We start from the raw sequence: 22988 nt of genomic DNA, 5'->3' as shown, positions 1-22988 counted from the left end.
ACAAAATGGATCTGTACATGGTTGGCTACTCCTGAAGTGGAGTGTTAATCAGTCATCACACACCAGCCTGTAGTAGGGTCTTTATCAACAAACCTCCAGGTTTATATCCTCACTACACAGACGAGGGGCATGACACGGCTGCTGGACTAGTCCCATGTGTTTAGACTCCCCCAGATGGTCACGTGCCCCCCCCATGGCAGAATGATGTCAAGGCATGTCATCCTGAGCCCTGAGGTGAATGGAAGGTAAGTCCAGTAGACGGTAAACAATGTTTTAATTATTTTTTATAAAGACTGAATCTTCCCAGAATGTTATTACTTGTGCACACGTGATTTGATATCTGTAATTGCTATTCTGTGAAGGTTGTAACAATAACACTATCACCCACATCTAACATGGCTACTCTGTGAAGGTTGTGACTGATTTTAGTATGGTATCTGCTGATCTGCTCCATCCTTTGTATATACAGTATTTTTGTAAATACTATTCTGAAAAGCTGTGTGTTTCTGCAGTATTACCGGCAGCCTTTTTGTCTTTCTTGCATGACTGACATGACTTGCTTCTCTTTTTAGATGCTGTGTCTGACATCACGTCTGCCTCCATGAAACTCCTGGCCAGCTCTGAGATCGCTGCTGCCTCGGTAGCTGAGAGGAGGCTCATGCACGCCGTCCAACACCTAGAAGACCGGACTGAAGAATCCTCACTCGCTCCCGCCAAGACATTCTAGATTCCCTGGCGGTTCCTGAAGCTAAGGTAGAGGAGGAAGTATTATCTGTGGAGGGGGAAGTGGCAGAAGCACCAGCTGCAGAAGTCTTGGAAACTGAAGAGCCCAAACCAGAAGAGGAGGCTGTTATTGCTGCCCCTAATGTCACAGAGGAAGTGGTTGCTGAGGAGACCCCTGAGCCAGAGGAAGTGGTTGCTGAGGAGACCCCTGAGCCAGAGGAAGTAGTTCCGGTCTCCGTAGAGGAAGCTCCAGGTGCTGTTGCAGAGGAGGAGACGGCTGCGGCTCCCCTAGAGGCCACAGAGCTCCCTGCCACTGTGGAAGCACCTGAGGCTGAGGCTTCTGCCACTGTGGAAGCACCTGAGGCTGAGGCTTCTGCCGCTGTGGAAGCACCTGAGGCTGAGGCTTCTGCCGCTGTGGAAGCACCTGAGGCTGAGGCTTCTGCCGCTGTGGAAGCACCTGAGGCTGAGGCTTCTGCCGCTGTGGAAGCACCTGAGGCTGAGGCTTCTGCCGCTGTGGAAGCACCTGAGGCTGAGGCTTCTGCCGCTGTGGAAGCACCTGAGGCTGAGGCTTCTGCCGCTGTGGAAGCACCTGAGGCTGAGGCTTCTGCCGCTGTGGAAGCACCTGAGGCTGAGGCTTCTGCCGCTGTGGAAGCACCTGAGGCTGAGGCTTCTGCCGCTGTGGAAGCACCTGAGGCTGAGGCTTCTGCCGAGGAGGGACCAATAGTAGAGGAAATTTCCCCAGAAGAGGCTGCCCCAGTCGAAGAGGCAGCGCCAGTTGAGGCAGAGTTACATGCAGCCGAAGAGGTAGCAGTAGTAGTGGAGGAAGCCCCAGTGGAGGAAGCCCCAGTGGAGAAAGCCCCAGTGGAAGAACCAGCAGCAGAGGAACCAGCAGCAGAGGAACCAGCAGCAGAGGAACCAGCAGCAGAGGAACCAGCAGCAGAGGAACCAGCAGCAGAGGAACCAGCAGCAGAGGAACCACCGGCGGCAAAGGAGGCTGTGGCGACAGCCCAAGTGTCTGAGGATGAGGCGCTCGTCGTGGAGGCGGTGATGCTGGCAGCAGCCTCAGCCCTGGATGTCGAGGCAGAGGCAGCCCCGGCTGAGGAAGTCAAGGAGGCCCTCTTCACTTCATGCCACCAATGTGAAGCCCCAGCTTCTGAGGCTGATGTGGCAGTCACCCCCATGGAGGTTGTAGAGGCTGCATCTGTGGGGGAAGTAGAGGCTCCCCCTGCTGGTGTGGAGGAGGCAGTCGTCGAGGGTGAGGCAGTGGAGGTGACCGCAGAGGAGCGCGCCTCCGATTGGCCTGCTGAGGTGACCGAGGCAGTGGAGGAAGCCAAGGTGGAAGGTAAGTCAGATCTCTACACTCTATTTCTTATGTGAGATTTTTAGTGTAGGTTTTTAATTATTATTATTATTTATTTTTTTACATACATTTAGAGTTAGGAAAAGGCAGACAATTTAGATTAATATATTGCTTGTATTCTTTGAGTTAAGGGCCCTTAGGTCACTAACAACAGAGGACATGTTTAATTGTTATAATATTATTAATTAGGATAAAAAACAAATGTAAGACCCTGTCCAATACCACATATAATAAAATACCTACTGTGGCCCGTTTCTGTCCCACCTTTACTATGCCAACAGGAGAGACTGCCAGGCCAGTAAAGAGGTCCTGCTCAGTGATGTGATAGTACAGAAGGTAAATAGAATGACACATAGAACTAGGACCACAGACGTTCCCATTCTAAGCAACATTCCATTTGAATTTTGATCATGAAGTTTGGTCATGTCATTAGAATTCTGTGCCCCTTCATAATTCCGTACATTCCGAATCTTTCACACAAGCAAATTACATTATTTTCACAGCTACTGTATGTCTGCTCAATTTATTCTAATTCTATGGACAGAACACATTGACCCCAGCTAGCTAGTAGTTGCTAATGCTTGCATGTTGCATTACACATTGGCCCCAGCTAGCTAGTAGTTGCCAATGCTTGCATGTTGCATTACACATTGACCCCAGCTAGCTAGTAGTTGCTAATGCTTGCATGTTGCATTACACATTGGCCCCAGCTAGCTAGTAGTTGCCAATGCTTGCATGTTGCATTACACATTGGCCCCAGCTAGCTAGTAGTAGCTAATGCTTGCATGTTGCATTACACATTGGCCCCAGCTAGCTAGTAGTTGCCAATGCTTGCATGTTGCATTACACATTGGCCCCAGCTAGCTAGTAGTTGCCAATGCTTGCATGTTGCATTACACATTGGCCCCAGCTAGCTAGTAGTTGCCAATGCTTGCATGTTGCATTACACATTGGCCCCAGCTAGCTAGTAGTTGCCAATGCTTGCATGTTGCATTACACATTGGCCCCAGCTAGCTAGTAGTTGCTAATGCTTGCATGTTGCATTACACATTGGCTTAGCTGCTAGGAAGGATACATGGATTTTCACTAAATACTGTTATTCTTTTTCCTCCCCAGGTGCACAGAGTATGAGCCTGATGTTGCTGACAGCCCAGTCCTGACTGGAGACCAGCGAGATGTGCCTTCTGGAACAGTCAGCACCCACAGCTGTCAATCAAACAGGACGATCAACATAAAACACACACAGAATTAGAACTGGTTTGAATTGAATTCTATAATTCTATTTAACTCATTATATATTTAAATGTTGTCTAATGACAACAGTTGTCAACCCGGTAACTACATTCCCGGTTCTCACTCAGTTTCTTGGTCTTGTATTATCCCTACCCATGGTGAGGTGACACTTCTGTAAGGGTTTGAAGTCTGACTTTATTCCTAGGCTCAGACCCAAATGACACCTTATACCCTATATAGTGCACTACTTTTGACCAGGGCCTGGGGGAATAGGGTGCCATTTGGGATGGATTTCAACTATTTATCAGTACCACCCTGTTCCCCAAGGTGGCACTGTTACCAAGCTGACGAAGACCACTTGAATGTATTTGAAGTTACTTGATAAATTATTGTGTACTTGACATTGCCTAATGAATTCTGACTATTTTTTTTTTGATTCAATGAAATAAGATCTGAATTGTTGTATTAAACAGTAGGCCATTAGACAACATGTAGATGGTTGTGTTCTTCAGAGACTGTTGAGTTAGTTCTGCATGGAGTTTTTTTTATTCAATCAGGGAACATCTAGATTAAGTTTAGTTCTCAAGCCAGTAGACTGTTGGTAGACAGTGTTGTACCCATGTGATGTAAAAAATAAAATGTTATTTTTTTCAGTCCAATAATAATTTATGTAATAGCTTTGCAGGTGGGGTGGGGTGGTTGTGTGTGACACAGTATGGAAAGACTAGTTGTCCAAACTATCCTATGGTTATATATTCATGTTGCTTGTGTATATTTTGTATAGAAAGACTAGTTTGAAGATCCAAACTAACAATATCCTGTCACTATAGCCATGTGTATATTTTGTATAGAAAGACTAGTTTGAAGATCCAAACTAACAATATCCTGTCACTATAGCCATGTGTATATTTTGTATAGAAAGACTAGTTTGAAGATCCAAACTAACAATATCCTGTCACTTATTTAAGTCATTATGTAAGTGCTAAAACAGTTACTATGATGTCATACTCAGAAACGTGTCATATGTTGTATTTCTAAATGAAATGGAGCGTTACGCTTATTCAGAACGGACAAGTGGACTGTCCACTTTTGACTTTGAACTTCATTGACATGATTCCATATGTAATTATGAGATTCAATTTGGAGAGCCCTTTTTTTTAATGGATGAAATGATCAATTCAATAATTTTTTATTATGTATAGTATCTGTTATTGTGAAGACAAATTCTTTGTAAATAAATCAAGGTGATTTAAACTGTTTGGTTGGCAATGTAATTATTGTGATTATGTATACTACAGGATAAAACGACAACATTTGGGACAGTAGGTGGAGCCCAATACTTCCATTCAATCTCCTTCAATCCGTTTGAATGGGTAACAGTCTCATTCAGCCAATGTTTATTGACATGTATTCATTAGTGACTGGATGGCTACATGACTAGTGGTAGTGAATAGTAGTAGTGACTAGTAGTAGTGACTAGCAGTAGTGCAAAATGAATGACCAGCAGTAGTGCAAATCATATGTAAAGAAACGCACAGAGAACGGGCATATCCTTCAGAAAATAATTTGATACACAACAGAGAAATAAAGTTATTATATTGCAATGCTACGAAACATAACATCCGTACTATAACAATTTTGGAAAATGTCCTCAAAATATAAATGACACTTATTTATGGGGAAGGCAGTTGCTGTTCTGCGTGACGTCACGGCCGGTGTGTCGTTTCTTGGACCCGAATCTCTCCTCCCAGCAACAACGAGTCCAGCCCCCTTGGAGAAAAAAAACAACAAAACAAACAAACACCGTTTTATATATCGTTCAGAATAACATAGAAACGTGCTTTCACAACGACCAGAAACAACCAAATGTAAGTGTAGCTGGCTTGTACACTATGCGGCATAGTGACCTGGTTCGCTCATAACAAACGGGCTGCTTGGTGACCGGCAGCTAGCCTTTTAACGTTAGCACCGCTAGCTGTCTCTGTTCGGGAGGAGGTTACCGAGCGGCACCGGCAGCTAGCCTTTTAACGTTAGCACCGCTAGCTGTCTCTGTTCGGGAGGAGGTTACCGAGCGGCACCGGCAGCTAGCCTTTTAACGTTAGCACCGCTAGCTGTCTCTGTTCGGGAGGAGGTCACCGAGCGGCACCGCTAGCTGTCTCTGTTCGGGAGGAGGTTACCGAGCGGCACCGGCAGCAGCTATAGCGTTACCATTTGTCTTGTTGTTGACTCGGTCTGCCATCTGCAACCCCTTTTGGACTGGGCAGAGGAGGCGTTTCAAGGTAAGGAGAGTCTCGTAAACTGTCCATATGCTAATTCTGCAACACTGTGTGTGAGTGGTATAACATGTGCATGTTAACTCACTAACTCACTAACTAGAGAGGAGGGGGCGTCACAATTTAGCTAGCGTTAGTTAATAATGGTAACTAGTTAGCTAGTTGCTGTGGTTATTAAATAAATACAGTCTTTAATCAATGTTCATGTTTGAGAGCGAGAGAGAGGGCTCCAGGAAGTTACAGTAACATGTCCCTCTAGTTAACTTAGTATCCCAGTGTTGTACATGTCGTCCTCAGTTGTGTTTAATAGCATAGATTTACACTGGCAATGCCCCTGGTAATCACCATTTAACCCCCTACAACCACAATATACTATTTATTGCCCAAGAGCAGGACTACAGACAACAGCAGTGTCGGCAATAGCTGCACAGGCGTCAGTGGGTTTTGTCAATCACTCGTAGCTACATTTGATATTTGTGTCATTTATCAGACACTTTTTTTCCAGAGCGACTTACAGTAAGTAGTGAGTGGATACATTTAAGTTATTCAGACTAGATAAAAACAGACGTTGCTCTGTCTCTCTGACAGCAGCGTTATCTTGCCCTAGATAAGACTATGGCGGGTACTTGACATTTGGCCTGTAATAACTGCTTCCCTCACAAGGAATTTGTGACGAGCTGCTAATGCAAACAAACTGATAACTAACTAAATGAGAAGCGCTGGCCTAGAGTAACCTTTGAACCAGCGAGCTAGGCCCCGAAGGATAGGTATCTCACAAGTGACCAACGGTTTCAGCCTACCAGACACGGTTTACACAGTGAAACTTGCAGTGTACCGACTTACGTTTACTTGAATATTACATATCGGGTGAATGTTTGGTTGGTTCCCAACAGGGGGGTGGGAAACCAAGGTCTAGTGGTGGGATGGACCGCAGGGTTACCATAGTGATATGAGAAGGGGTAGTGGGGTGGCAGGGAATAAATGGTCACGGTGAGGGTTGGGTTCGCTGGTCAAACTCTGGCACTGATAGGAGACTGTCCTTGTAGAGTAGCATACCACTGTATGTATCTCCACCTGATAGGCTACTTCATCTTGGAGCCGTGCTGAGCACACAGTCTAGTCTACATCCATTCTCTGACACTGACTGGTATCAATAATATGACCTCTCTCAGACACTGACTGATATAAATAATATGAACTCTCTCAGACACTGACTGGTATAAATAATATGACCTCTCTCAGACACTGACTGGTATCAATAATATGACCTCTCAGACACTGACTGGTATCAATAATATGACCTCTCAGACACTGACTGGTATCAATAATATGACCTCTCAGACACTGACTGGTATAAATAATATGACCTCTCTCAGACACTGACTGGTATAAATAATATGACCTCTCTCAGACACTGACTGGTATAAATAATATGACCTCTCTCAGACACTGACTGGTATAAATAATATGACCTCTCTCAGACACTGACTGGTATAAATAATATGACCTCTCAGACACTGACTGGTATAAATAATATGACCTCTCACTGACTGGTATCAATAATATGACCTCTCACTGACTGGTATCAATAATATGACCTCTCTCAGGCACTGACTGGTATAAATAATATGACCTCTCTGACACTGACTGGTATAAATAATATGACCTCTCTCAGACACTGACTGGTATAAATAATATGACCTCTCTCAGACACTGACTGGTATAAATAATATGACCTCTCTCAGACACTGACTGGTATAAATAATATGACCTCTCAGACACTGACTGGTTTAAATAATATGACCTCTCAGACACTGGCTGGTATAAATAATATGACCTCTCACTGACTGGTATAAATAATATGACCTCTCACTGACTGGTATAAATAATATGACCTCTCTCAGACACTGACTGGTATAAATAATATGACCTCTCAGACACTGACTGGCATAAATAATATGACCTCACACTGACTGGTATAAATAATATGATCTCTCACTGACTGGTATAAATAATATGACCTCTCAGACACTGACTGGTATAAATAATATGACCTCTCAGACACTGACTGGCATAAATAATATGACCTCAGACACTGACTGGTATAAATAATATGACCTCTCAGACACTGACTGGTATAAATAATATGACCTCTCAGACACTGACTGGTATAAATAATATGACCTCTCAGACACTGACTGGTATAAATAATATGACCTCTCAGACACTGACTGGTATAAATAATATGACCTCTCAGACACTGACTGGTATAAATAATATGACCTCTCAGACACTGACTGGTATAAATAATATGACCTCTCAGACACTGACTGGTATAAATACTATGATCTCTCACTGACTGGTATAAATACTATGACCTCTCACTGACTGGTATAAATAATATGACCTCTCAGACACTGACTGGTATATAAATAATATGACCTCTCAGACACTGACTGGTATATAAATAATATGACCTCTCAGACACTGACTGGTATATAAATAATATGACCTCTCAGACACTGACTGGTATATAAATAATATGACCTCTCAGACACTGACTGGTATATAAATAATATGACCTCTCAGACACTGACTGGTATAAATAATATGACCTCTCAGACACTGACTGGTATCAATAATATGACCTCTCAGACACTGACTGGTATCAATAATATGACCTCTCAGACACTGACTGGTATCAATAATATGACCTCTCAGACACTGACTGGTATCAATAATATGACCTCTCAGACACTGACTGGTATCAATAATATGACCTCTCAGACACTGACTGGTATCAATAATATGACCTCTCAGACACTGACTGGTATCAATAATATGACCTCTCAGACACTGACTGGTATCAATAATATGACCTCTCAGACACTGACTGGTATCAATAATATGACCTCTCAGACACTGACTGGTATAAATAATATGACCTCTCAGACACTGACAGGTATAAATAATATGACCTCTCACTGACTGGTATAAATAATATGACCTCTCACTGACTGGTATCAATAATATGACCTCAGACACTGACTGGCATAAATAATATGACCTCTCACTGACTGGTATAAATAATATGACCTCTCAGACACTGACTGGTATAAATAATATGACCTCTCAGACACTGACTGGTATAAATAATATGACCGCTCAGACACTGACTGGTATAAATAATATGACCTCTCAGACACTGACTGGTATAAATAATATGACCGCTCAGACACTGACTGGTATAAATAATATGACCTCTCAGACACTGACTGGCATAAATAATATGACCTCAGACACTGACTGGTATAAATAATATGACCTCTCACTGACTGGTATCAATAATATGACCTCTCTCAGACACTGACTGGTATACATAATATGACCTCTCTCAGACACTGACTGGTATAAATAATATGACAGTTGATGGTGAATGACTGCTAGTGTCTGTCTGTAACTGTTGCTGTGGAAGATGTTACAGTTGATGGTGAATGACTGCTAGTGTTTGTCTGTGGGTGTGTGAGATCATCTGATGTTGGCCTGTTTGTGTGCACTTTAGGTCATCTAAGCCTAAAGTGTGTGTGTGTGTGTGTGTGTGTGTGTGTGTGTGTGTGTGTGTGTGTGTGAGAGTGAGGGCAGGGCACAAGGCAGGGCGTTGTATCTTTAGCAACTAGCCTCAGTCTGAACAAAAGCTCTGTTGTTGCAGTATCATGTGACGCTGTGTGTGTTCCACCCTCATCATGTGATCTGGGGGCAGGGCTCACACTCTCAAAGTGCTGAGTCTCTCTGAGGCTCACTCTCTTTCCACTGCATGGAGAAGACTGATGAGAGGAGAGAGGGATGGAAAGACAGGAGGAGAGAGAGCTGGAAGGAAGAGGTTACAGAGAAATGGAGGCAAGGAGAATGGTTCTGCAATGCAGCAAGGCCACATTGTCTCTCTCTCCTCTTTGTATCACTTCTTGTTTATTTAGCTTGTTGAAAGACAGTCAAACAAAGCTCCTATCTTTTTCTAGATGTCATGGATGAATTAGCAGCAGGAGTAAGTCAGAATGTTGTGGGATTCCTCGGAATGTTGGATACTTGTGTGGAATGTTGGATACTTGTGTGGAATGTTGGATACTTGTGTGGAATGTTGGATACTTGTGTGGAATGTTGGATACTTGTGTGGAATGTTGGATACTTGTGTGGAATGTTGGATACTTGTGTGGATGTTGGATACTTGTGTGGAATGTTGGATACTTGTGTGGAATGTTGGAATCCTTCCCATATTGGATCCAGTTTGGGGATGAATGCGCAGGGTTCAGATTGAGCATGTGGAGCAGGTCATGAGACTGTGACTCTATCTAAACCTGCTCTCTCTGTTCCATGGTGTCCTTGGTAAGTAGCCTGTCTGAGGAACGTTTGCAGTGGTGTGTGGCTCCTCTGTATCTTGTATGGTGAAGATGTTGGCTTTCGTTAGACTTTGGAATGACAGGACTTTGGAGTGAGTGATAACCTACATTCTCTTTATGTAATGTATATGGATAGGCGTTCGCTAGTGTTTTTATGCCAGTAGTCCAAACTAATCACGTTAGCTTTGGAAACTAAGAACTAGTTTGGTGGGTTAATTTTTGCCTGTCTTTTGTTGACTTTTAGGGTTTGGAACTGTTGTGTACTTCTGTGGTGACATGGCGTCTCTCTTGACCAGCCTGTAATTCTGGTTTCAATGTTGAAGGTCTTGTTTGAGACTTGTTTAGTCTGCTGTGTGTGTGTGTGTGTGTGTGTGTGTGTGTGTGTAAGGCCGTCATACCTGTGTTTATCCCACATTAACTAGCTACAAAGAATATGCTACTACATTCCAGTATTGCTTTGAACAAAGGAACATCGGGTGCAGCAGCTGTCAGGGAATGTTTGTGTTTGTGGACTTTGATATCATGTTTATGAAACAACTACAGCTGGCGCCACTGCATTTCCTATGTTTCAGGGAGAGGGAGTGGGAGGTAATGGGAGAGAGGGAGTGGGAGGTAATGGGAGAGAGGGAGTGGGAGGTAATGGGAGAGGGAGAGTGGGAGGTAATGGGAGAGTGGGAGGTAATGGGAGAGGGAGTGGGAGGTAATGGGAGAGTGGGAGGTAATGGGAGAGTGGGAGGTAATGGGAGAGTGGGAGGTAATGGGAGAGTGGGAGGTAATGGGAGAGTGGGAGGTAATGGGAGAGTGGGAGGTAATGGGAGAGGGGAGGTAATGGGAGAGGGAGGTAATGGGAGAGGGAGGTAATGGGAGAGGAGGTAATGGGAGAGGGAGAGTGGGAGGTAATGGGAGAGTGGGAGGTAATGGGAGAGGGAGGTAATGGGAGAGGGGAGGTAATGGGAGAGTGGGAGGTAATGGGAGAGGGAGAGTGGGAGGTAATGGGAGGGAGAGTGGGAGGTAATGGGAGGTAATGGGAGAGGGAGAGTGGGAGGTAATGGGAGAGTGGGAGGTAATGGGAGAGGGGAGAGTGGGAGGTAATGGGAGAGTGGGAGGTAATGGGAGAGGGGGTGGGAGGTAATGGGAGAGTGGGAGGTAATGGGAGAGAGGGAGTGGGAGGTAGGTAATGGGAGGAGAGTGGGAGGTAATGGGAGAGTGGGAGGTAGGTATGAGAGAGGGAGGTAATGGGAGGGGAAATGGGAGAGAGTGGGAGGTAATGGGAGAGAGGGGGAGGTAATGGGAGAGTGGGAGGTAATGAGAGAGAGGGAGGGGAGGTAATGGGAGAGGGAGGGTGGGAGGTAATGGGAGAGTGGGAGGTAATGAGAGGAGGGAGGGGTGGGAGGGTAATGGGAGAGAGGGAGGGAGGGGAGGTAATGGGAGAGAGGGAGGGAGGGGAGGTAGGGAGAGAGGGGAGAGAGGGAGAGAGAGTGGGAGGTAATGGGAGTGGGGGAGGGAGGGAGTGGGAGGTAGAGAGGGGGGGGAGTGGGAGAGAGGGGGGGGGAGTAAGAGAGAGGGGAGGGAGTGGAGAGAGAGGAGGGAGTGAGAGAGAGGGGGGAGGGGAGAATGGGAGAGGGAGAGTGGGAGTAGGAGAGGGAGTGGGAGGGGAGAGAGGGGGAGGGAGGGAGGGGGAGAGGGAGGGAGGGGGGAGAGAGGGAGGGAGGTAATGGGAGAGAGAGAGGGGTAATGGAGAGAGAGGGGAGGGAGAGGGAGGGAGGGGAGAGAGGGGGGAGTGGAGGTAATGGGAATGGGAGAGAGGGGAGGTAATGGGAGGTAATGGGAGAGAGGGAGGGAGGGGAGGTAATGGGAGAGAGGGAGGGAGTGGGAGGTAATGGGAGAGAGGGAGGGAGTGGGAGGTAATGGGAGAGTGGGAGGTAATGGGAGAGGGAGGGGGAGGTAATGGGAGAGGGGGAGGTAATGGGAGAGGGAGGGAGGTAAGGGAGGGAGTGGGAGGTAATGGGAGGGAGGGAGGTAATGGGAGGGGAGGTAATGGGAGAGAGGAGGGAGTGGGAGGTAATGGGAGAGAGAGGGTAATGGGAGAGAGGGGAGTGGGAGGTAATGGGAGAGAGGGAGTGGGGGAGGTAATGGGAGAGAGGGAGGAGTGGGAGGTAATGGGAGAGAGGGAGGGAGGGAGGGGGAGGTAATGGGAGAGAGGGAGGGAGGGGAGGTAATGGGAGAGAGAGGGAGGGAGTGGGAGAGGGGAGGGAGGGAGGGGGAGGGAGTGGGAGGTAATGGTAGGGAGTGGGAGGTAATGGGAGAGAGGGAGGGAGTGGGAGGTAATGGGAGAGTGGGAGGAAATGGGAGAGAGGGAGTGGGAGTAATGGGAGAGAGGGAGTGGGAGGTAATGGGAGAGGGGGAGGTGGGAGGTAATGTGGGAGGTAATGGGAGAGTGGGAGGTAATGGGAGAGAGGGAGTGGGAGGTAGTGGGAGGTAATGGGAGAGAGGGAGAGGTGGGAGGTAATGGGAGAGAGGGAGTGGGGAGGGGAGAGGGGAGGTAGGAGGGGGAGAGAGGGGAGGGAGGGGGAGTGGGAGAGGGAGAGGGAGTGGGAGGTAATGGGAGAGAGGGAGGAGGGGAGGGAGGGGGGAGAGAGGGAGAGGGAGGTAATGGGAGAGAGGGAGGGAGTGGGAGGTAATGGGAGAGAGGGAGGTAATGGGAGAGAGGGAGGGAGGGAGGGAGAGGGGAGGTAATGGGAGAGAGGGAGGGAGGGGGAGGGGGGTAATGGGAGAGAGGGAGGGGAGGTAATGGGAGAGGGGAGGGAGGTGGGAGAGAGAGGGGGGGAGGAGGGAGGGGGGAGGGAGGTAATGGGAGAGAGGGAGGTAATGGGAGAGGGAGGGAGTGGGAGGTAATGGGAGGAGGGGGGGAGTGGGAGGGAGAGAGGGGAGGTAATGGGAGGAGGGAGGGAGGGAGGGGAGGTAATGGGAGAGAGGGAGGGAGTGGGAGGGAGGGGGGGAGGTAATGGGAGAGAGGGAGGGAGGGGAGAGAGGGAGGGAGCGGGAGGTAATGGGAGAGGGGAGGGAGTGGGGGGAGAGGGAGGTAATGGGAGAGAGGGAGGGAGGGGAGGTAATGGGAGAGAGGGAGGGAGGAGGGGAGGGAGGGAGTGGGAGGTAATGGGAGAGAGGGAGGGGAGGGGAGGGAGAGAGGGGAGGTAATGGGAGGGAGGGAGGTAATGGGAGAGAGGGAGGGAGGGGAGAGAGGGAGGGAGGGGAGGGAGGGAGGAGGGAGGTAATGGGAGAGAGGGAGGGAGTGGGGGAGGAGGGAGGTAATGGGAGGAGGGAGGGAGTGGGAGGTAATGGGAGAGAGGGAGGGGGAGTGGGAGATAATGGGAGAGAGTGAGTGGGAGAGGGGAGGGAGGGGAGATAATGGGAGAGAGGAGGGGGGGGAGGGAGGGGGAGAGGAGGGAGGGAGTGGGAGGGAGGGAGGGGAGGAGAGAGGGAGGGAGGGGAGATAATGGGAGGGAGGGAGGGAGGGGGGGAGAGGAGGGAGGGAGGAGGGAGGGAGGGAGGTAATGGGAGGGAGGGAGGGAGGTAATGGGAGAGAGGGAGGGAGTGGGAGGTAATGGGAGGGAGGGAGTGGGAGGGAGAGAGGGAGTGGGAGGTAATGGGAGAGAGGGAGGGGAGGTAATGGGGGAGGGGAGGTAATGGGAGAGAGGGAGTGGGAGGCAATGGGGGAGAGGGAGTGGGAGGCAATGGGGGAGTGGGAGGTAATGGGAGAGGGAGGGAGGGAGTGGGAGGTAATGGGAGGGAGGGAGTGGGAGGGAGAGGGGAGGTAATGGGAGGTAATGGGGGGAGTGGGAGGTAATGGGGGTGGGAGGTAATGGGAGAGAGGGAGTGGGAGGTAATGGGGGGGAGTGGGAGGTAATGGGAGAGAGGGGGAGTGGGAGGCAATGGGGGAGAGGGAGTGGGAGGCAATGGGGAGAGGGAGTGGGAGGCAATGGGGGAGAGGGAGTGGGAGGCAATGAGGGAGAGGGAGTGGGAGGCAATGAGGGAGAGGGAGGAGGAGGCAATGAGGGAGTGGGAGGCGCAGAGATCATCCTTCAGCTGGTTTGTGATTTGCTGATGTCATCCTTTCCTTGACTGTTATCTTAGTGTCAACGTTTTCCACCAGCCTTGGGCCAGAGTGGAAAGAAACTTGTGGATGTTGCAGCCCTCAAGGATGCAGACCTGTGTACTTTAACAATCACACACTATGTTGCTTGGATGATGGGGCTGCACATTCCAAGGTCTTGACATTTCACTGTGTGACCAGGCAACGCTCACTCACTCAGCCAGTCACTCACTCAGCCAGTCACTCACTCAGCCAGTCACTCACTCAGCCAGTCACTCACTCAGCCAGTCTCTCACTCAGCCAGTCTCTCACTCAGCCAGTCTCTCACTCAGCCAGTCACTCACTCAGCCAGTCTCTCACTCACTCAGCCAGTCTCTCACTCACCAGCCAGTCACTCACTCAGCCAGTCACTCACTCACTCAGCCAGTCTCACTCACTCAGCCAGTCTCTCACTCACTCAGCCAGTCACTCACTCACTCAGCCAGTCACTCACTCACTCAGCCAGTCACTCACTCACTCAGCCAGTCACTCACTCACTCAGCCAGTCACTCACTCACTCAGCCAGTCACTCACTCACTCAGCCAGTCACTCACTCAGCCAGTCACTCACTCACTCAGCCAGTCACTCACTCACTCAGCCAGTCACTCACTCACTCAGCCAGTCACTCACTCACTCAGCCAGTCTCTCACTCAGCCAGTCTCTCACTCAGCCAGTCTCTCACTCAGCCAGTCTCTCACTCAGCCAGTCTCAGCCAGTCACTCACTCAGTCTCACTCAGCCAGTCACTCACTCAGCCAGTCTCTCACTCAGCCAGTCTCTCACTCAGCCAGTCTCTCACTCAGCCAGCCAGTCTCTCACTCACTCACTCAGCCAGTCACTCACTCACTCAGCCAGCCAGTCTCTCACTCAGCCAGTCTCTCACTCAGCCAGTCTCTCACTCAGCCAGTCTCTCACTCAGCCAGTCTCACTCACTCAGCCAGTCTCTCACTCACTCAGCCAGTCTCTCACTCACTCAGCCAGTCTCTCACTCACTCAGCCAGTCTCTCACTCACTCAGCCAGTCACTCACTCACTCAGCCAGTCACTCACTCACTCAGCCAGTCACTCACTCACTCAGCCAGTCACTCACTCACTCACTCAGCCAGTCTCTCACTCAGCCAGTCTCACTCAGCCAGTCTCTCACTCAGCCAGTCTCTCACTCACCACTCAGCCAGTCTCTCACTCAGCCAGTCTCTCACTCAGCCAGTCTCTCACTCAGCCAGTCACTCACTCAGCCAGTCACTCACTCAGCCAGTCTCTCACTCAGCCAGTCTCTCACTCACTCACTCAGCCAGTCTCTCACTCAGCCAGTCTCACTCAGCCAGTCTCTCACTCAGCCAGTCTCTCACTCAGCCAGTCACTCACTCAGCCAGTCACTCACTCAGCCAGTCTCACACTCAGCCAGTCTCTCACTCACTCAGCCAGTCTCTCACTCACTCAGCCAGTCACTCTCTCACTCAGCCAGTCTCTCACTCAGCCAGTCTCTCACTCAGCCAGTCACTCACTCACTCAGCCAGTCTCTCACTCAGCCAGTCTCTCACTCAGCCAGTCTCTCACTCAGCCAGTCTCTCACTCAGCCAGTCACTCCAGGGTGTGTAGGCTATACCCCATGCCAGAGACAGAAAGACTGAAGAAGGCTGTGAAATGTCTACAACATGCAGCCACACAATGCACAGTGACTGACAGGTGTATAAAGGGCAGGTTTAGTTAGTTAACATGTTTAAAGACCAGGCTATAGGAATAAGGTGAGGCAACTGACCAAGGTCTTCTCTGCACTACAAGTCCTGAGTCTGTTTTGGTCCACTACAGGTTAAATGGACTTAACTATATGAATCAAGTTGTTAATAAGGTCTGCAGGTCCTGGATCAGTCAGCTGTGTTGAAGAATTGAAGAGGGATTTCCATTAGCACTGATCCCAGTCCTGTCCTCCTACATATACAACTACATTACAGTAGGGAACACCAGCCTGTCCTCTACATTACAGTAGGGAACACCAGCCCTGTCCTCTACATTACAGTAGGGAACACCAGCCCTGTCCTCTACATTACAGTAGGGAACACCAGCCCTGTCCTCTACATTACAGTAGGGAACACCAGCCCTGTCCTCTACATTACAGTAGGGAACACCAGCCCTGTCCTCTACATTACAGTAGGGAACACCAGCCCTGTCCTCTACATTACTGTAGGGAACACCAGCCCTGTCCTCTACATTACTGTAGGGAACACCAGCCCTGTCCTCTACATTACTGTAGGGGACACCAGCCCTGTCCTCTACATTACTGTAGGGAACACCAGCCCTGTCCTCTACATTACTGTAGGGAACACCAGCCCTGTCCTCTACATTACTGTAGGGAACACCAGCCCTGTCCTCTACATTACTGTAGGGAACACCAGCCCTGTCCTCTACATTACAGTAGGGAACACCAGCCCCGTCCTCTACATTACAGTAGGGAACACCAGCCCCGTCCTCTACATTACAGTAGGGAACACCAGCCCCGTCCTCTACATTACAGTAGGGAACACCAGCCCTGTCCTCTACATTACAGTAGGGAACACCAGCCCTGTCCTCTACATTACAGTAGGGAACACCAGCCTGTCCTCTACATTACAGTAGGGAACACCAGCCTGTCCTCTACATATACAACTACAATACAGTAGGGAAACACCAGCCTGTCCTCTACATTACAGTAGGGAACACCAGCCTGTTCTCTACATTACAGTAGGGAACACCAGCCCTGTCCTCTACATTACAGTAGGGAACACCAGCCCTGTCCTCTACATTACAGTAGGGAACACCAGCCCTGTCCTCTACATTACAGTAGGGAACACCAGCCCTGTCCTCTACATTACAGTAGGGAACACCAGCCTGTCCTCTACAGTAGGGAACACCAGCCCTGTCCTCTACAGTACAGTAGGGAACACCAGCCTGTCCTCTACATTACAGTAGGGAACACCAGCCATGTCCTCTACATTACAGTAGGGGACACCAGAGACTCTTATTTCAAAATGGTGTGGTTGAGTTCTGTCCTAGATAGCACTGAGCTGGGACTTAGGTATTGACCTGTCCTGTATCAGAGGAGGGAACAGTCATTATGTTTTGGTATTGACCTGTCCTGTATCAGAGGAGGGAACAGTCATTATGTTTTGGTATTGACCTGTCCTGTATCAGAGGAGGGAACAGTCGTTATGTTTTGGTATTGACCTGTCCTGTATCAGAGGAGGGAACAGTCATTATGTTTTGGCATTGACCTGTCCTGTATCAGAGGAGGGAACAGTCATTATGTTTTGGTATTGACCTGTCCTGTATCAGAGGGAACAGTCGTTATGTTTTGGTATTGACCTGTCCTGTATCAGAGGAGGGAACAGTCATTATGTTTTGGTATTGACCTGTCCTGTATCAGAGGAGGGAACAGTCATTATGTTTTGGTAATGACCTGTCCTGTATCAGAGGAGGGAACAGTCATTATGTTTTGGTATTGACCTGTCCTGTGTCAGAGGAGGGAACAGTCATTATGTTTTGGTATTGACCTGTCCTGTGTCAGAGGAGGGAACAGTCATTATGTTTTGGTATTGACCTGTCCTGTATCAGAGGAGGGAACAGTCATTATGTTTTGGTATTGACCTGTCCTGTAGAGGAGGGAACAGTCATTATGTTTTGGGAGAGGAAACAGTCATTATGTTTTGGTATTGACCTGTCCTGTATCAGAGGAGGGAACAGTCGTTATGTTTTGGTATTGACCTGTCCTGTGTCAGAGGAGGGAACAATTCATTATGTTTTGTTATTGACCTGTCCTGTATCAGAGGAGGGAACAGTCATTATGTTTTGGTATTGACCTGTCCTGTGTCAATGGGAGGGAACAGTCATTATGTTTTGGTATTGACCTGTCCTGTGTCAGAGGAGGGAACAGTCGTTATGTTTTGGTATTGACCTGTCCTGTATCAAAGGGAACAGTCGTTATGTTTTGGTATTGACCTGTCCTGTATCAGAGGGAACAGTCATTATGTTGTGGTATTGACCTGTCCTGTATCAGAGGAGGGAACAGTCATTATGTTTTGGTATTGACCTGTCCTGTATCAAAGGGAACAGTCATTATGTTTTGGTATTGACCTGTCCTGTATCAGAGGAGGGAACAGTCATTATGTTTTGGTATTGACCTGTCCTGTGTCAGAGGGAACAGTCATTATGTTTTGGTATTGACCTGTCCTGTATCAGAGGAGGGAACAGTCGTTATGTTTTGGTATTGACCTGTCCTGTGTCAGAGGAGGGTAACAGAGGAGGGAACAGTCGTATGTTTTGGTATTGACCTGTCCTGTATCAGATGAGGGAACAGTCGTTATGTTTTGGTATTGACCTGTCCTGTATCAGAGGAGGGAACAGTCGTTATGTTTTGGTATTGACCTGTCCTGTATCAGAGGAGGGAACAGTCGTTATGTTTTGGTATTGACCTGTCCTGTATCAGAGGAGGGAACAGTCGTTATGTTTTGGTATTGTCCTGTATCAAAGGGAACAGTCATTATGTTGTGGTATTGACCTGTCCTGTATCAGAGGAGGGAACAGTCATTATGTTTTGGTATTGACCTGTCCTGTATCAGAGGAGGGAACAGTCATTATGTTTTGGTATTGACCTGTCCTGTATCAAAGGGAACAGTCATTATGTTTTGGTATTGACCTGTCCTGTATCAGAGGAGGGAACAGTCATTATGTTTTGGTATTGACCTGTCCTGTATCAGAGGAGGGAACAGTCGTTATGTTTTGGTATTGACCTGTCCTGTGTCAGAGGAGGGAACAGTCATTATGTTTTGTTATTGACCTGTCCTGTATCAGAGGAGGGAACAGTCATTATGTTTTGGTATTGACATGTCCTGTGTCAATGGGAGGGAACAGTCATTATGTTTTGGTATTGACCTGTCCTGTATCAAAGGGAACAGTCGTTATGTTTTGGTATTGACCTGTCCTGTATCAGAGGAGGGAACAGTCATTATGTTTTGGTAATGACCTGTCCTGTATCAGAGGAGGGAACAGTCATTATGTTTTGGTATTGACCTGTCCTGTGTCAGAGGAGGGAACAGTCATTATGTTTTGGTATTGACCTGTCCTGTGTCAGAGGAGGGAACAGTCGTTATGTTTTGGTATTGACCTGTCCTGTATCAGAGGAGGGAACAGTCGTTATGTTTTGGTATTGACCTGTCCTGTATCAGAGGAGGGAACAGTCGTTATGTTTTGGTATTGACCTGTCCTGTATCAAAGGGAACAGTCGTTATGTTTTGGTATTGACCTGTCCTGTATCAGAGGAGGGAACAGTCGTTATGTTTTGGTATTGACCTGTCCTGTATCAAAGGGAACAGTCGTTATGTTTTGGTATTGACCTGTCCTGTATCAGAGGAGGGAACAGTCATTATGTTTTGGTATTGACCTGTCCTGTATCAAACAGAGGGAACAGTCATTATGTTTTGGTATTGACCTGTCCTGTATCAAACAGAGGGAACAGTCATTATGTTTTGGTATTGACCTGTCCTGTATCAAACAGAGGGAACAGTCATTATGTTTTGGTATTGACCTGTCCTGTATCAGAGGAGGGAACAGTCATTATGTTTTGGTATTGACCTGTCCTGTATCAGAGGAGGGAACAGTCGTTATGTTTTGGTATTGACCTGTCAATACCAAAAAACAATGATCTACTTTCTAGAATTCTGCCTCCTACAGCTCTGCTGCTGTGTGTGGGAGAGAAAGTGAAAAGTGTGTGTGAAATGGGGCGGCAGGGTAGCCTAGTGGTTAGAGTGTAGAGGCGGCAGGGTAGCCTAGTGGTTAGAGTGTAGAGGCGGCAGGGTAGCCTAGTGGTTAGAGTGTAGAGGCGGCAGGGTAGCCTAGTGGTTAGAGCGTTGGCTCGTAACCTAAATGTTTCAAGTTCGAATCCCCGAGCTGACAAGGTACAAATCTGTGGTTCTGCCCCTGAACAGGCAGTTAACCCACTGTTCCTAGGCCGTCATTGAAAATAAGAATTTGTTCTTAGTTAAATAAAGGTAAAATAATTAAAGAAAATGTGTAGTGTGTGTGTAGGAGGGCAAGTGAAATGTGTGTCCAGTCTGTATTTCCTCCTCTCAAAGTCCAATCATTCTTCCTTTGAGCAGGAAATGAGGGCCTTGTGCCCTTAGCAACCATTGGCCCTTAGCCATATGAAGAAGGGAGAGGGAACAGGCCCTTAGAGGTATGAAACCTGGTACTGGCTCAGTGGCTCAGAAGGGAAGAGAGCAGCAGCTGGATGTTTCCCTAGACCATCATGTAGGCCTGTCCAGGCTCTCTTACCATCGTGTAGGCCTGTCCGGGCTCTCTTACCATCGTGTAGGCCTGTCCAGGGCTCTCTTACCATCGTGTAGGCCTGTCCAGGGCTCTCTTACCATCGTGTAGGCCTGTCCAGGCTCTCTTACCATCGTGTAGGCCTGTCCAGGGCTCTCTTACCATCGTGTAGGCCTGTCCAGGGCTCTCTTACCATCGTGTAGGCCTGTCCAGGCTCTCTTACCATCGTGTAGGCCTGTCCGGGGCTCTCTTACCATCATGTAGGCCTGTCCAGGCTCTCTTACCATCGTGTAGGCCTGTCCAGGCTCTCTTACCATCGTGTAGGCCTGTCCAGGCTCTCTTACCATCGTGTAGGCCTGTCCAGGCTCTCTTACCATCGTGTAGGCCTGTCCAGGGCTCTCTTACCATCGTGTAGGCCTGTCCAGGCTCTCTTACCATCGGCCTGTCCAGGCTCCTTACCATCGTGTAGGCCTGTCCAGGGCTCTTACCATCGTGTAGGCCTGTCCAGGGCTCTCTTACCATCGTGTAGGCCTGTCCAGGGCTCTCTTACCATCGTGTAGGCCTGTCCAGGGCCTGTCCAGGGCTCTCTTACTGGCCTGTCAGTGGCTACCATCGTGTAGGCCTGTCCAGGGCTCTCTTACCATCGTGTAGGCCTGTCCGGGCTCTCTTACCATCGTGTAGGCCTGTCCAGGGCTCTCTTACCATCGTGTAGGCCTGTCCAGGGCTCTCTTACCATCGTGTAGGCCTGTCCGGGCTCTCTTACCATCGTGTAGGCCTGTCCAGGGCTCTCTTACCATCGTGTAGGCCTGTCCGGGCTCTCTTACCATCGTGTAGGCCTGTCCAGGCTCTCTTACCATCGTGTAGGCCTGTCCGGGCTCTCAACGACTGGCTTCATAAAGCTTAAATAACTTTTCTTCTGTCTCTTCCTCAGTGGTCTGAGCTGTGGCCTGGCTGCAGTACCAGAGGCCACCAGCGTGGGGCAGCAGAGCGAGGTGGGGCCAGGAGGCAGCAGTGAGTAGGCCGGGGCTGGATCTAGCCTGGAGGGGCATGCGTCATGACCTCGGTGGTGCTCGTTGACAGTGGAGGGGCGGTGGTGGAGTATATGACCGCCGTGGAGGACCCTCATCAGGTGAGTGGTGAGAGGGTTGGACTGAGTAACAAACACCTTTACTGAACTAACACTTGCACTTGACTTTGCTGATAACTACTTTAATGAGGAAAAATGTACCGACTATGACTGAGATGTGGTTGTCCCACCTAGCTATCTGAAGATGAATTCACTAACTATGACTGAGATGTGGTTGTCCCACCTAGCTATCTGAAGATGAATTCACTAACTATGACTGAGATGTGGTTGTCCCACCTAGCTATCTGAAGATGAATTCACTAACTATGACTGAGATGTGGTTGTCCCACCTAGCTATCTGAAGATGAATTCACTAACTATGACTGAGATGTGGTTGTCCCACCTAGCTATCTGAAGATGAATTCAATAACTATGACTGAGATGTGGTTGTCCCACCTAGCTATCTGAAGATGAATTCACTAACTATGACTGAGATGTGGTTGTCCCACCTAGCTATCTGAAGATGAATTCACTAACTGTAAGTCTCTCTGGATAAGAGCATCTGCTAAATGACTCAAATGTAATATGAGCAGTGAAATCACCTAGGACCTAGACTGGCTTCCTTTACACGTCTCCTTTCCTTAAAGACAGAACTAGATAGGTGCTGCGCTCCAATATTCACACTCGCTGGCTTCCTTTCCTTGTTTCCTTGCTTTTATGAAAGGACATGATCAGGGCTGCGGTACATAATGTTACATACACGGGCTTCCTTTACACGTCTCCTTTCCTTTAAGGACTGTATAGCAGTAGAGAAAGTGCTCTGTTTGGGATGTTCTGTCTTAACCAAGCTCCCCTTCTCCCCTTCTGTTTTTCTATCCTCGTCCCTCCATCTCTGTTCCTCTTTGTCCTACTCCCTCACCCCTGTTCTCCAGGAGGGAGAGTGTGAGGAGGGAGACGGTGAAGTGGAGGTGGAGGTGGAGGTAGAGGTGGAGGGAGACGTGATGGAAGAAGAGACAGACGAGGACCTGGATGAAGAGGAGAACCCAGCAGTGATCGTGGAGGAGGTCCCAGGCAGGGGGCTGGAGCAGTATTTCTCTGCCCAGGTTCTGGTCTACGAAGACGGGACCTACCTGATACAGGACGTGGGGGAAGAACAGGAGGTGGAGACTGAGGTGGTGGAGACAGGTGAGAGACCGGGGTGGGATGTACACACAGGCCTAGGTCTACATATATCATATTCCATCTACCATCTACCATCTACCATCTTCCTACCCAACCTGAATACACTAGTGGTAAACATTCAGTACCAGTCAAATGTTTGGACACACCTGCTCTTGTTTCTTTATTTGTACTATCATCTACATTGTAGAATAATAGTGAAGACGTCACAACTATGTAATAACACATATGGAATCATGTAGTAACCAAACAAGTGTTAAACAGAGTGTGCACAGCTGTCATCAAGGCAAAGGGTGGCTACTTTGAACAATCTCATATATTTTGAATTGTTTAACT

At 48.4% G+C, this 22988-nt stretch overlaps 2 protein-coding genes across 6 annotated transcripts in view; both read left to right on the top strand.

Moving 5' to 3' along the window:
- Positions 1-201: 201 nt before the first annotated feature.
- Positions 202-4575, top strand: LOC121844508 (fibrous sheath CABYR-binding protein-like). Its single transcript, XM_042314687.1, has 3 exons — positions 202-245; positions 696-2065; positions 3200-4575. The coding sequence occupies exons 1-3, from the start codon at positions 202-204 to the stop codon at positions 3241-3243; spliced, it is 1458 nt and encodes a 485-aa protein (XP_042170621.1). The 3' UTR covers positions 3244-4575.
- Positions 4576-5044: 469 nt separating this feature from the next.
- Positions 5045-22988, top strand: part of elf2b (E74-like factor 2b (ets domain transcription factor)) — a 39802-nt gene continuing 21858 nt past the window's right edge. Inside the window, exons 1-4 of one of the 5 annotated variants that reach the window (XM_042314690.1) lie at positions 5046-5379; positions 5448-5595; positions 21339-21536; positions 22406-22658. In XM_042314690.1, the coding sequence (XP_042170624.1) occupies positions 21462-21536; positions 22406-22658 (328 nt within the window). In that variant the 5' untranslated portion in view covers positions 5046-5379; positions 5448-5595; positions 21339-21461. Of the gene's footprint in view, positions 5596-9492; positions 9632-21338; positions 21537-22405; positions 22659-22988 lie in introns of those variants that run through there. The other 4 variants (XM_042314689.1, XM_042314692.1, XM_042314688.1 and 1 more) reach the window with 4 other exon arrangements.

The sequence above is a fragment of the Oncorhynchus tshawytscha genome, unplaced genomic scaffold (genome assembly GCF_018296145.1).
Source record: "Oncorhynchus tshawytscha isolate Ot180627B unplaced genomic scaffold, Otsh_v2.0 Un_contig_3252_pilon_pilon, whole genome shotgun sequence".
In the NCBI taxonomy this organism is placed as follows: domain Eukaryota; kingdom Metazoa; phylum Chordata; class Actinopteri; order Salmoniformes; family Salmonidae; genus Oncorhynchus; species Oncorhynchus tshawytscha.
This window is presented reverse-complemented; position numbering and strand designations above follow the sequence as displayed.